Raw genomic sequence first — 16,018 nt, 5'->3', positions numbered from 1 at the left:
TCGCGATGAACTCTTCATCAGATGAAGCCATATTCCTTAGTATACTGTTTTCTTGTTTTAGCTGGGTTGGTTTGATGTGTGATTTGTTCTCTGTAGTGATCTTTCTGTGCTGTGTATTTATGGGGTGGAGTAGGATATTGGCTTCGTTTATGGGCTGCACAGTGATTAATTCTTTTATGGGCTGGTTTGGGTCAGTGGTTTTTTGGATGTGTGGATGAGAATATTTATGTTTTTGTGCGCTGGGATATGTCTGTAATTGAATTTGATGTAGGTTAGGCTGATGTAGTACTGTATTGATTATTTTTTTGGTTGGTTTTGGTTTTTGGATGTGGTTGCATTTATTAGCCATCTCCTCATGTTCAGACCTGGTACCTTTGCCATTAATTGTGAGCATGCCTTCAGGCTTTAGTGCACATGCTTGTACTTGTCCTATGTGTAGGACAAATATTTGACCCACTCTAACGGTATATAAGAAAGTAACTTTCTGTATGGTTGAATTTTTCTCATGCCTTTCTTGTACCTTCTCTCTATCCAGCCATCCATTCTTTGTTTGTTGTTCATTGGGATTCCCACCTGTTTGAGATATGTTGCCTATCGGAATCAGAAACTGTCCAATCTGAACAGCCGATGTACTTTGCATCATTACTGTATTTTCTGGCCATTTTGCACTTTGATCTTTTGTCTGATTAAACTCAGTTGAGCTCGGTGCATGAACTGGTACCTTGGTAGTTGCCATGGCAGCCGGTCCATGGTGAGAGTTATGCACTATTGTATCAGATGCACTCGAATCACTTGTAGTTGTTGAGACTGTTCTACTTGAGAGATGAAACAAAATTCTTTCACTTGCCCGCATTAAACTCCATCTTGCCTGAGAAAAGGTGCCAGTTAGCCTGAACGGACCACCATCTTCTTCTATTAGTCTGGCTTCCGGTGGCACCCAGCCAATGTACTCCCACTGTGCTATACGTATGATACACTCTGTCCATCTTCTTCCAAATGGTATTGTAGTGGAGAGTGGTATTCTTTTAACATCAAGACAGGTTATCCAGAGATTTAGTACTGATCTATCATTGCCTGTGACATTAATCTCATCTATGGATTCCACTTCTCCAAATTCCGAGACTACGTATTCAATAAAAAACCGGTGCCAAAAGAACGTGGGAAAATTAAGAATGCTAATTCTAACTCTGAAAGGACTTGGGTGTATTTCAGATGTTCTCTCCATGTCCCAAAAATCAAACCAGTATCCCAGCCAATTTCCCCATTGGTTTCCAGCATTAATCACCTCCTGTCTAGTTAGTCTATTTGGGACCCTAACTACATATGTCATTTCTGTGGTTTTGAGGTATGAGAAATCCTCTTGTGTGCCCCCAAATGTTTGAAGACAGTATTGCCTTACCCGTGTTATGAACTGCTCCCCATCCTCATTTGGGTTCGATGTGTGAACGACCATAGACCGTTCGAGATCCGACAGCATTTGTGTATGGAGTTCATTTGTCGGCAAGTACACGCATCCCCTTTCTGCTCTCCGGTCAGCATATGGGAATGATCTCGCCATTTTTCCTTAGCTGTGTGGTGTGAGTTGGTAATTTAGTTGTGTATTCACTAATGAAGTGTGAGTTGTTTGGAAAGACAAAGTTTGGAGACTTCGTAAATTCTAGTAGGTAGTGATATAACTGTAGTATGAAAAGAAATTATTCAGAGTTTGGGAACGAAATTTTTCTGTGTTTTTTTGGTTGGAGTAAATAGTTGTACTATAGCATTAATAAGGAGGTTGGAGTTGTATTGAATGCTTCAGATGGGTATTCAATGCTTCTCAGGGGTTGATTTTTCTGAATTAGAGTTGGGATTTGGGTTTTTTGCATCTAGGTAATATCGCCATTGGAGGAGTCCTTGTAACATATTTGTTAATTCCAGGAGATCATAATCTCATAAACAATCCGAATATTTAATTAGGGGTAATTTCATGCGTGCCCCTCAAAACATCGAAATCACGTGTTTTCCTTCTAAAATTCATAATATCGTATTTACGCATGTAAATTTCAAAAACTCACAAATTTATCTAATTTATTGCATTTTATATTAAAACTCAATTTTTTAATTTATAAAGTACTCTTTTATCTTTTATTAAAAAAATGTAGCATGTTGAAGAGAAATATTCAGTTTTCTAATTGGTCGTGTGTGAGGACAAATGATTCATATTTTTATTGTGACATGCATAAAAACGTATGACTAAATATCGTTGTGTATGCATCATAAGTAGATAAATGAATTATTCATCCTCGTAAATCAACCTATTAGAAGGCTACACATATTACTTATTATTAATTAAAATAAAAAGTAAAATAGAAACTTTATAAATCAAAATGAGTTTTTATAGAGAAGATAATAAATTGGGTCAATTCGTGAGTTTATTAAATTTAGAGGGATAAATATGATATTATGAATTTTAGAGTGAGAAATACATAATTTTAATGTTTTTGAGATATGTACATGAAATTCTCCCACTTAATTAAACCATCTAACAAATTTTATATGGCCGAGCAGAAGTTGGAAAGGAAGAAGAAACGGCAAGAGGATTTTTTTATTTTTATGAAAAATTAGTGCCTTTAAAATGCCAACCAGTAATTTTATTAATAAAAGAAAAAAAAATTTACAATGAGTCAATATGTAATTTTTAGACCGTCCAAATGTCCAATCAAAATTCGGACCAATCCTCTCAAACAAAAAGTATATTAATGTTGGATCTTTGATGTATGATCTTCATCGCACGTACGGGTCATATTATATTCTCTATTTTTCTTTTCCGACAGCGCTATATGGATAAATGAAAAATGCATGACGTGCTCCACATAAAATAAAATAAAATTTCTTAACGCTTCCTTTTCTCCTCTTCATTAAGTAATCAATGTCTCCATTATCATTAAATGATATTCCTTTTACTATATGTATATTCAAAACGCATAACATGACATGGCTCCATTATCACATGTTGCTCATGAACAAGCTTTTTAGACAGACTTCCTTTTGTATTTTCTTATTTAAGATTCTAGAAAGAACTATAAATTATAATTGCTTGTATAAATGAGATCAAATAAACATTTAACAAATATATTGACGATCAAATAAACATTTAGAGGCTTGAGAAATAAAATTTAAAAAGCCTACAAAAATTTACTGTAAAAAAAATTTAATAAGTTACATGTAAAATTTAAAGATTTGGTACAATTACTTTGTAAAACAAAATTTGAAGAGCCTGCAAATTTTTACTGTAAAAAAAAATAATAAGCAACATATAAAATTTAAAGCATTGAGAAGCAAAATGTGAAGTGCTTACGGACAGTCTTCCACAGGCAATTGATAGAAGGGTTGCTACAAGATTATTTTAACATGTGTGAAAAAGCCTGCTTTATTTTGAACTTAGCCAACAAGTACTGCACTAATCAAACCTTACAAGCACAAAACCAATATGCCCTGAATTCTATGAAAACTGTCTCTGTGTCAAGTCAAATTAATTACTTGTGCTGATATACATAATACAAGTAACATATTTACAACAAGCATCATTGTTTGGTCACTTGCATTCATTCAACAATACTCAGGTCTCTTGTAGGTGGGTGGTAAAGAGGGGCAGTTCTCATTCATGTTTGGGTAAGGCTTTAAAGTGTTGTATCCCGGCAACTCCATTAGGTATTCTCCCAAAATTTGGCAGAAAGGCAGATCTTCACCCTTGGATCTACACCAGCTTGGCAGCCGTGTTTGATTGTTCTCAAATATATTCAATTGGTATGCATCACGGATCTAGAAATAAGAATACCAGATCAGATTAAAAAAACCAGCATTTATTTTAAAGTAAACAGAAAGAAGTTAATCCAATGTTGAATCGACCATGTTGATAATACTAGAAGGATTGTTGAATGCATGTGGTGGATCTAACTAGTCACAAAAGAAAGCACCGTAATTGCTGCTTTATTTATACACAGTAAACAGGAGAACATTCTCATGAGAAATAAATAAGCAACCAATAGATATTATTACTTTATATCTACAAGGTGGTAAAACAAAATCCACACAAATTCTGTAATAAAAATGGGCTTGAACGCAAAAGCAGACCAGTAATTGAAAAACCTGATTTAAATAACTTACAGTGAACTCGGTGACTTGTATGGACTCTGAGAAAGGAGCAAATACACCAGCCTCTTTGTACGTTTCAAGGATAAAAGCAACACAAGTGGTTGATTTGCCATCACTGTACACCCATTCATCTTTCTCAGGCATAATAAGCAATTGTTCAAAACTCATCCCACGCTTCTCTGTCTCAACAATTATCTGGTAAAGATCCAAACCCTAATGGGAAGAATGAGCTTATCAGTCAATCATCTTTTATAGAAACTAAATAATACCGGCCATCTAAATTAAATGACCAACAAATTTGCGGGAAAGATGCTAACAACAGTAAATTTAAAACCTCAGTTCCAAGCCGTTTGTTAAGTGCTTCATTCCACATGTTGGCCGCATAAGCAGGTTGCAACCTAGTCCACATCGACATCATCGCCATCACCTGAAAAGAAAAATCAATAAATTAATGTAAAATGGAGCCCTGCCGTACATACTACTGCATTTTAAGAAGCTCCACAGTCTTATTTTCATTCAGATCTCTCCATCTAATTGCAAAATTGAGTGGTATATCAGAATATGGTACAGAGGACCGCATAGTGTATACACTATACAGGAATGTAACATGAACAAATGTGAATCGTGCATGCTGGGATTATCTAAATAAATAAGCTTAACTTTGGGGACTTTTCATTTAAGCAACTGTGTTTTTTTTTCTCTGTAAATATCCAACTACCGTATTTATCTAGCTTTTGACATATTTTGTATACAACCGTCAAATATCTCTAGAAAAGTACTTTTAGTTTATACTACATGTAGTTTGTTACATAAAAATTCTAAGAATGCTAAGTCAATAAATCCAGTTTGCATAAATATTAGGAAAGGTTCTCATTACTGTACCAAGCACAAACTCCAGGAGTTATTAACTTATTTAAGACCCACATTAATGAACATCAAGGACACATGTATCACCTCATACTCAAAAAGAACATGATATAATAAACTATGTTTATGTTTTGACCAAATAAATTGATATAAGCAAAGACTTAGTACCAAGTTAGCATCAAGAGGTGGCGGGAAATTATCTGCGATAGTGTCGATCCAGCTAAATATCATGTTATGATACCCGTAAGGTTTTCCAGCCATGCTCCTAGCATAGGCCCATGCTGCAGTGTTATTGAATCTGGCCCGCACATCAGGATGAAGAGGCAGCAGAGCAATCTGAGGGTTGGAGCTGTCCTTCAATGCCAACTCCCACCATTCTTCCCATGGTATTACAACAATGATTGTCTCCCCCTGTAAAGGTACAGAGAGAATCTAAAAGAATATTCTTTTTCTCCTTATCTGAATAAGCTCTGACCACTTTAGCAGGTGAACTAAATTGGACATAATTATTGAGAGTTCCATGTAAGACGGCTAAGCAAAACCAAAACATAAACTATAGAAATGAAACAATATATATCATATTTCACTTTGAGAAGATGCATTCAAATCCTATAGGATATATTCTATTCAAAATTTCAATCGACAACTTCATAAAATCAGAACAAATCAATACATGTACATATTTGAAAAACATGCATTCCATCTATTTGTACAGTTTAAAGAGGAAAACAATTTACAACTATTACTTGTACTTCAGTTCAAAAGTATCAGTACACCGAATCTAAATAGGTGTAAACAATGAGGTCAAACACTTCATTAATGATGGATATTTTGAAATTTACCTTGTCAACAGTGACAAAGTGCGTCAACACCTGAATAAATCAAAGATATTTTGGATGCGTTCTCCACCATTTTAATAGACTGCACATATATATTTGGTATAATTTGAATATCACTTGACACCAACTAATTTTCAATTTACGCCAACTATTATATCTGACCTATTGGAGTTCTAAATGATAGAGAAAACATATTGGATTTTTTTTTTTTTTAATTTATTATGACAAGTTTTGATGTTGGTTGTCAGGCTGGTCAATAAAACCTATCATATTATTTAACTGGGCCCAAGCAAGGAGAATAAATTACCAAATTACCTTTTCATTGTCATGGCCAGATTCGCCAACCCACAGATCACCTTTCTCATCCTTCAAGCAGACAGCAGTATGTCCTGCAAATGCCCCAGTGACCCATTTCTCTAATGTTTCATACCCGCCCCACTGGCCCCTTATCTTGGACAAAGCAAGAAAATCACCTGAGTGCACATCCTCTGGTTTAATGCTTGTAACCCAAGGCTTTGATCTTCTCTTGAATGCGGCCCCCATGTGCTGCTTCAAAAATGCCAAGTTGGCACTCTGACCCCATCCTGTGTTTGAGAACAGAGGTATCACATCAACCAGAGATAACAAGGTTCCCAGCATCCCAGCCGGCATAAGGAAGACAGAGATACCATGTTGTTTCACCTGATCATGCAAAAAAAAAAGTTAATTCTAAATCAGACAGGTGTTGAAACATAAAATCATAATGTATAGCATAATGTGTTGTCGCTGGGATTTGAACCCAAGTCTCCACAACCACAAAATGAAATTTAACTGCTAGGCTACAAACACACATTTAAAATTATATGAGGGATGCTGAACTATATAAAAACTTTAATAAACAAAATTTTAATTAAATTTCTATACACATGATGAAATTTTTAATAATCATGGGAGTGGCTAAGCACCCCCTGCACTACCTTAAGATCTGCCCCTGAAATTAGAGATGGAAGAGTAGAAAAACTGAACCTTTTACAAAAAAAAAAAGTATGCCAAAAAAATACCTTTAAAAATAATAGTTTCTCAATCACAATATATGCAAAACTTGTAGTAATTAGGGCTGCTAATGAGTCGAGCCGGCTCGCGAATCAATGAGTTGAGCGGCTCAATATTTCATAACGAATTGGATTCGAAATAGAAAAAAGCTCGAACTCGACTCGGCTCACTTTTGAAAGAAAAAAACTCGGCTCGGCTCGGCTCATAGAAACACTTGGCTCGATTCGGCTCGGCTCACGAGCTCGCGAGTCGGCTCATATTTTTAATTATGAGAAAGAATAGTGCTTTACCTAAAGTTCACGGACTTTTTTATCCTAGCATTAAAATTAAAATTGAATCTTTCATTAGGTAAAAAGTAAATGATTCTCTTTTAAATTTGAAAAAAATTATATGATGCTCTTTAGTATTTGACAAATTAAAGCAAATGAAAATACATTCGGGCTGAAATTTCAAATTTTAAATTTCAAATTTCAAACTTTTTTCAAATTTCAAAATTTCAAATTAATTTTTTTTTCAATTTTTTTTTTCAAATTTCAAATTTTAAAATTTCAGCAGAACTGTCATTTTCTTTTTGAACTTTTGATATGTTGGCGTTTTGTTATTTCTGTATGTATTTTGATTTTTTAGTTTGTAGGTACGTATTGTAATTTTTCTATTTCTTTTTAAAAGCAAGGTCTGGTCCATCTGGACAACGAGGCGAGTTTTTTGGTAGAGGGAACAAAAAAAGGTTAGTATATTGAGATTTGTTTAGTTCCACCTTTTGTAATATGTATTTCAGTCTAATTTACATAATTTAAATTTAGTGCTTCAAAATAACACTTGCCAGGTACCAGTACTAAATTAAAGGCAATTAAACAATCTCTTACAAAGACTAGTCAAGTTGGATGTCAATGCCTAGTATCAGTTTTCAAAGATTGGTGAATTTTAGGTAAAGCGCTATTCTTTTTCATAAGTAAAAATATGAGTCGACTCGTGAGCCGGCTCGCGACTCGAACTTTTTTCTTTCAAAAGCGAGCCGAGCCGAGTTTGAGCCGAACCTTAATCATTAGCAGCCCTAGTAGTAATTAATAAAACCTTACATATTCCATTTCTGCCTTTTCTTCCCATGACTTGATCTCCAAGGTGTGTTCTTGAGCAGAGTAGTAGTAATCCCATGTTACCCTGTATGGGGTTGCAATAACATAAAGATCCATACATGTCCAGCTATGAGCTCTATCAGTCTGCACACAAAAAGTAAACAACACAACTTAACGTCTCGGTGTTTTCAAGGGAGGGTTATATTGACAATTAACTAATTTTGAAAACTATGAGCCCATGAGAATTGACACCAAAATTTGTCAAAATTGGAAAATAAAAATACAGATGTGTTGTACATATTAATAATTTAGATACAACTTAGTCAAGTTCAGTAACACAACAACCAAGCCTTTAGTCCCAAACAAGTTTGGGTAGGCTAGAAATGAAAGCCAATAGTAGTCACAAAGTCTTCGGATGGGTTTCATTTCCATAGAAAAGGCTGTTTTTTTACCGCTGGCTCGCCACACCTATCACGACCCTTCTCCTCTATCCTGGCCTGGGACAAGCTATGCAGAAATTATACAGGCGGAGTTCAGTAACACAAACTGCTAATTTTTCTTTTTCAAATTGCACCAAATTTAAAAGCTTATTTATATCATAGAAAACATATCTAAGTTATTAATATGTGGTATTGCAACCATGCACCAGTCAGCTTCCCATCTGTAACAAGCACCATGTTGAATTCTGATTTTGCAACAATCAACCCCCTACTCAAATTTATAGTGAGCTTTAATCATCATCGTTAACTATTTACTGAAAATGACTAAAATACCCTCGGGCTTTTTTATTCTTGTTAAACTTGTGCAAAATAATAAAAGAATATTTAACCCAAATTGACTATCTTTTAATTATTATTATTGAAAATTCTTTTCTGTCCATAGTAGTTTTTAATATATTGAAAAAATTGGCAATACTGCATGCAATAAAAAATAAAAAGTAAATAGTAATGTAACTATCATTCAGTTTTAAAATAATATCTTTCTAGGAAGAAATATAATAATTTGTCTCTAGATTTTTTTTTTTTGGCGGGGCATATGAAAACATAGAAGATTCGTGGGCATTGCAATCATATCTATCAAATTTTAATGGTATTTACGCAAACTAACCATAAATTCGGATAGGAGGAAGATGATTTGCCACAAAACAAGAAGTTAGCAGAGGGGCAGGGTTGGTGTGGTGGCATTTATTTATATTTAATTTTATAATTTGGTAAGCATTGTGTCAGTTATCAGATGATCTTGTTGTCAATGTAACCCATCCATATGTAAAACCTCTAATTTGAATACTTTGTTTGAACTTTGGGTTAATATTCTTCAAATTGTAGCTAGTACTAACAAAACACTCAATTGGATTGAATGACATCTCCTGATTTGAATGTGGTATGAATTCTACAAGTACTGAAACAGTTATCTTAGTTTTCCACAAAGAATGCTAAACTTATTGAAATACATCTACAATTTAAAATAGTATATCTCACAAAAATAAAATCCAATTTGAATGCCAACCAGGACAGATCTTAATTTTGAATTAGAAAACAATCTGCTGCTTACATACAGGGGCCAGAATGGGGTTTTTCTAGATTAGTTTGATACATGGTGTCTGTAAAAACATTTTGCCTTTTGGTAAAAATAGTTTACAATTTTAACAGTTGAAAGAGGAACTTGAGTTGAAAAAACTATGGTATTGTTGCCCCCAAAAAAAAAAAAAAAGTTTCTCATTTGAATTCATCTAACATTCAAATATAGAAAAACTCTCTTCTTTCATCCTAACATTCAATTCACCGTTCATTGCAACGGATGCAATCTCCATAGTGAAATTACTCCTTCCCATAAATTAACAATGATGATTTTCCTCTTGATTATTTCACTGGACACATGCTCCTCAAAAATCAATTAGCAATTTTACTATTAGTTACAGATTAGAAACAAACCAATTCGTCTAATGACCAGTAAAATTCAAAGATAATAACAACAAATACACACAAATTGATTTCACACCTTAAAATGAAGAACGCCCCCACCAAGACCCTCCTCCCTGTCGCCTCCAGTAAGCTCAAGGCGAGCCTGATTTTCTAAAAAACAGGTACCTTTCCAATTAATCGTGGTGTTACCAGGAACGATCGATCCGACGTAATAGGGGAGAAGATCAACGGCGCTATGGATTGTGTTCATCACAGGCCATGAGATTTGCTTCGGGAGGATCGGCAACAGATCCTTCGGCCGGAAAGGTACTGCAAAAGCCTCCGCCGAGTTATTTGTTAAGCCTAACGCTGGAAGAAGAGTAAAGAGGAGTAAAAATATCAAGTCCACTTGGCGAGGACAGAGGAGTGATGTCCCCTTGGGGGAACACGAACCCATAAGTCGAGCTTCCATTTTTCTCTTCTTTCTTCTCCTCCCGTCGTTTCTTATGGATTTCTTAAATTTGACCACGAAAACAACGAGGCATTTTAAAATGGAGGTTTTTTAATCTACTCTGTACCTACTCGGCTACTCCTACTTGTTTACTGATATTTTTTAATGCTAGTCAAGTGTCCGTGCGTTGCAACGGAGATCAAAATATAAAAAAAAAAAAAAAAAAAAATGATGCACGGCTTCTAAATGGGATGAGAAACAAAATTAAAAAAAAAAGATGAAATGGGCTAAATCCATGTAAATTTGATGGCCTAAATCAAATGGAATTGATTGCTGACTAAATCAAACCAAACACAAAAGATTGGATCAGCCGAATTAAAATTGCTACATGGGCCGAAGTGAATAACAATGAAAGAAAGAAAAAATCACGGCAACCTAGTTTTAATTAAAGGAGGTGAATTTGGACAAAATAAAATAATAGCCCATGCCAAACCAAAGCAAAGAATTGGGCTGGCCTGTGACTAACGCAGAAAACAAAATTGAAATGAAGCTCTCATTCAAACTGACGTGAGGCCCCCACATCCCTTCAACCAACCAGCATTCAGCTCAAATCAAATATCGCTGAATTTGAATGATATGCTCCTAGCGACTCAAGCTCTCTCCCTTTAAACGCGGCTCATGAAAGACCACTTGCAGGACAGCCTCACGGCTCATTCTACACCATACTCGCAACATCTCAAGCCTCGGGAAGAAGCGCGCACAACAACAGAGAGAAAAACGCATCTTCTCTTGGTTCTAAATGAAACAATTTTTATGTATCTTTTCATGTGGCGAGTATGTTTTAAACTAAATTTCAATTTTTACACGGTTAATAACATGACACAAATACATAATATCTAAATTTGTGACTAATGGCTGAGATTTTGATATACTTTTGATCAGCGGCTGAGATCTATTAAATCAATGGCTGAGATTTTGTCTAGGTGAATAGAAGCTTGGAACCTAAATTTTTTTGCGTGCTATTTAGTACTGAGGATTGGTGGGTTTGTGAAGCAAGGGAAATAAATCTGCTGTTATTTCAAAAGAATATCTGGAATCTGTTATTCTGATCCCAACCGTTGATCTTCACTGAGATTTGTGCTAAAAAATTATTCGTTGAGATTCGTGCATGGATAAATCCAAACGGTTGAGATCGGAATACAGAAAATTTATTTCCGTGAAGCAAGTTACCGAGTATACATAGTCCGCATCTTCTGCATTAACTCAAAATTAACTCAAAAGGCTATCTTGCATCTCCGCCGTTTTCTTCATTTTTATTTTTTAAGTATTAATAAAAAATCAAAAATATATACCTCATATATTTCAACTGTTATAATTACATATATCACGGTGAAAAAAGATAATTTATTTTTTATATTTATTTTGTATATTGTCAATGTTTGAATTTCTTCATTCGGTCTTAATTTTATCAAAGAAAATATATATCCGAGTTTGTACCATGTTTGTTGCTTTAACTTTTAATTCAAATTTTAACTGTTTATAACTATCAAGTCATTGAGAAAACCAGATGGAATCTCACAAAAATTATTCAAGTTGTTGTGTAAAGCTCCATTAGAAGTAAATTTGGTCTCCAAACACATATTAACATGGAGAACAAGATGAACGGTTTGGATCGACCGTTAGAATTTTGAAAACTCGAATATTGAGCCATAGCACCATAATCCTCTATGCAACCCATAGCACCATAGCCTTACTCTAAATTTATAATCAACACATCATATCAATCTCATCACTATTTATACCATGTTTGGATGGAGAGTATAGGAAGGAGGAGAGGTGAAGAATAGAAGGGAATAGAATGGAATAGAAAGGAAGGTTAATATTTAACATCTTCGTGTTTGAATGATTAATGAGGAAAAATAAATTTAACTTTTCTTTCATTTTTTTTAGTGTTTGGTTGATTAAAATTTAGAATATTAATGAGAAATTCAGTGGCTTTTGTAGGATTGTGACAAAAAACTAAGAAATATATAAGTAAGATATAAGATTGGACATTTATGTTATTTTTTCTAAAATTATTTGCAACAAAAAAAATTTCCACCCGGTATACCTCAAATTGGAAAGAAAACCAATTATATTGATTACAATGATACAATGCTAAACCTTTTACCTCCTATACCTTTCACTTCCGACATAATTTTGTCAACCAAAAACAATTCGACGGAAAGTTTTCTTTTCTTTTCATTACCTCCCTTCCTCTACTCTTCATCCAAACAAGGTGTTAGTAAACTAATAATTACTTATGAGTAAGGCTACGGTAATTTGCAACGGGCAGATCGATCAATTTGTATTATCTGTTGGGTTTTCGTGAACGGTTCAAACCCATTTAATTAGCTTAAGCTGCGGAAAGAGTAAAACAAAAATTTTTACATCTAACTTAAGCTACGGATTAAATGAATCAAGAAGATTCGTTTAATCCTATTTACAGATCTACTCCATAATTGATTTCCTAAAGCATTAAATCTATTTACAAATTAAATAGATTAATATAACAATTTATACCTTGATTCCAAATCTCAGTTGGAATGCAGACCGAGCGAGTAGAGCCTCACCAGGGATGGAATCGACTCGCAGTATCACACGTGTGATACCTCTATTGGTTATCCACCAGGACTAACCGGAGAGCGATTTACTTCTTCTGCCAGAAATACCGTAAACCGCGGAATTCTGCAGAAACACTATTCACCGAAATAGGGACAGATTAAATATATTTAAGACTCCAAGTTATTCAGTTTCACTTAAAAAGCAAAACACGAAATACCGCAGAGTTTGCAAAAATATATTTTTCCGAATCTCGTAATAACCGAAATCAGGGAAGAGAGAAAAACCGATTAACAAAGTAATCAGATTAACATGTGAATTAGCAAATTTTCTCTCTACCCTCACCCCTCTATTTATAGTGTTTTGAGGAGGTTCGCAAAAGACCAAAATACCCCTCAAAACAAATCTATTTACCAAAAGCCCTTGACACCTCATCCTTTAATATGTGAAAAGACCAAAATACCCCTTCCACACCCTTCCACACTCTTCTCCATGCTTCTACACCCCTAAGGTGTCATGCAAGGTGGCATAGGTGTGAAATGACCATTTTGCCCTTGGCCCATTAAGGCATGAATAGTAAAAGGCTTTGATTTTGGGCTTTGACTTTGGGCCTTTAATTTTAATTAAGGCTTTGATTATTTTGGGCTTTTAAACCCATAATTCAAATCCATAATTAACAATTAAAATTCCAAATCATATATATATAATTGTCATGTACAATTATATTTCTTTTCGGTTATTGTTCGGTAACTTTTATACAACGTAACGTGTACGTTTATAAATTAACCGTTGTTTCTGCTTGTCATTCTAAATGACATTTATAATTTAATTATATCACGTATAATTAATTATAACCATCTTAATATTAATTATAATCAATTTATAATTAATCAGTAAGATTCTCCGAGTAGCTCCTATATGGTGTGACCCAATAGGATCTGTGTTATGTTGGTAAACAGAGTTAAAACTGTTTTAACTTCTGTTAGTCATGGGTGGCATCTGGCAACACATCATGACCATCCAATTACACAGATGATGCTGTACTGTACAATATCACGATCCAGTAAACAATTTACTTGTGTCAGTTCTTCTGTCTCATAGCTATCAGATCAGTTTTAAGGTAGATATGTGTCATCCTTGTTAACTGTATCTTTTCTTGATCTTGAGTAGATTATCAAATATAATTACTCTTGTAATTATACCGCATGCAGATAATCTAACTCTATCAAGGGGCCCAGTGATGCTATAGCTCGTATAGAGATACGAGGGACAAATAGTATTCTTGGCAGACTATCACTTCCTCAGCTAAGTTATATATATGGAAATGCTACCGTTATGGCTGCTTTTTACGGACAGCGTTAGATAACACTTACTCATATATATTTCTTAGTGGGAACGATAAATACCTCATACTGTAGAACTTTGACACTGAATGAAAAACATAAATGACACGAACACAATTCTATTTAATGTTTCATTCGGGGTCTGTCAAATACCATGTTCCTTGAACATGTATATATGTGATTAAAATGACATCTCGTGTCAGGTGGTTTGTAAAACTTAACCATCTTTCAATCCACATACTAACCTTATAGCGGTAATTAGTGTTCCTGCTAATTACCTTGGTTAGTGACCTTTTAAGATTAAGAGTATATATCATCTATATTATGGAGTTTCACAATTTCAGTCATGAACTCGAAATGATCCATAAATGCAATAATACTCAAGGCAACAAAATGATTTATAAATAAACATTCAATTCATGAACAAAGCTTTATGATTAATTATCGTATTATTGACTTCTAGATTATTACAAACTAACATTATCATCATTATATGTAACTTGTATTGTGTTTGTGCCTTGCACCGTAAACATATTATGAGAGAACAAAAAAAAAATCTCATACGAAATAATATATTTTTTATAAAAAAATAAATTAATAAAAGAATAATTATTCAACGTTATATATTATTGATATTAAAATAGATTGGTTCTAAATTCAATTTATAAATAAAAAAATAAAGTTCAATAAAAAATAACATCGATTTAGTGCAAATGTAAGCCCATATTTAATAATACACCTATGAGCTTTCTTTTTACTCATACATACCAGTTTTTTTTAATGTTACATAACGAGGGAAACAAGAGAAGGAAAAAAAATCATCGAAGGGCTATCCTCCTCTCTCTATGTATTTGTGTATCTATAATAAAGAATAGAATTATGTTTACTTAAATAAGATCATTAAATGACAAATAACAATCTTTAAATGATATAAAAAATAAAAAGAAATACAGACATAACCAATTAATTATCAATCAATCTAAATATTTCTTAATGACACTTAAAAATGAAAAGAAATTAAGACCAATAGAAAAATCAAGTATTTGACAATCAAATCAGGGGGTTTAGGAAAGTTTGTCAATGCTAACAATCTTTTTGGCATACATCATAAACAAGAAAACTAAAACTCCAAAAAATTATTTAGATGAAAATATTAAGATATCTAAAAAAAAAAAGTTAGTCGCCCCAACGCAAAGCGGTTTGGTAGAAAAAACTGATCGCCCCACGTTTAGACGATCAGAGCATTTTTAAAATAAAAATTAAGATGACCGATTTGATATTTTCTTTATTTTTTAGATATTAATAAAAAAATCGGTGACGTAACGGATACAATTTTAGTAATAAAATAAAGGGAAATATTTTGTTCCCAAGTCTTCATTTCTGAAGTGATTTATCGACTGGTTTAATTTCTAATTACTTTTACCTGTAAAAAAAAGGGAAGATTTTTTTGCTTTTCATTATTTTCGTTTATTTTTCAGATAATTTGTGATGAATTTTGTAAATTTAAAATTACAAATATTTTATGTTTGATATTTTTTTCAAATGAAATTCATAATAAAATACTTTTGAATTATATTTGTATTACTTTTAAAAAAAAAAAATTCTACATATAAAAACATGATATGTTAATTTAAAGTCTTTAATATGCTAGATTTAAAAACATATATGCGTAGGTTTAAAGACTTCATATATTATGTATAAAGATTATATTTTATTAAGTTACGTGTAAGATTTAATAATCATCACGAATACTTACTAAAGTTATATAATTGTT

The 16,018-nt window shown here is 33.4% G+C and overlaps 1 protein-coding gene across 1 annotated transcript; it reads right to left on the bottom strand.

Moving 5' to 3' along the window:
* Positions 1 to 3,380: 3,380 nt before the first annotated feature.
* Positions 3,381 to 10,397, bottom strand: LOC144575959 (zinc finger MYND domain protein). The gene is made up of 7 exons (XM_078326230.1): positions 9,947 to 10,397; positions 7,952 to 8,092; positions 6,156 to 6,521; positions 5,170 to 5,412; positions 4,469 to 4,561; positions 4,147 to 4,347; positions 3,381 to 3,801 (listed from the first exon to the last, which is right to left on the bottom strand). The coding sequence occupies exons 1-7, from the start codon at positions 10,319 to 10,321 to the stop codon at positions 3,589 to 3,591; spliced, it is 1,632 nt and encodes a 543-aa protein (XP_078182356.1). The 5' UTR covers positions 10,322 to 10,397; the 3' UTR covers positions 3,381 to 3,588.
* Positions 10,398 to 16,018: the final 5,621 nt, after the last annotated feature.

Source organism: Carex rostrata, chromosome 24 (assembly GCF_964058835.1).
Source record: "Carex rostrata chromosome 24, lpCarRost1.2, whole genome shotgun sequence".
Classification (NCBI taxonomy): domain Eukaryota; kingdom Viridiplantae; phylum Streptophyta; class Magnoliopsida; order Poales; family Cyperaceae; genus Carex; species Carex rostrata.
The sequence above is the reverse complement of the archived record's forward strand: the minus strand, read 5'-3'. Positions and strand labels throughout refer to the sequence as shown.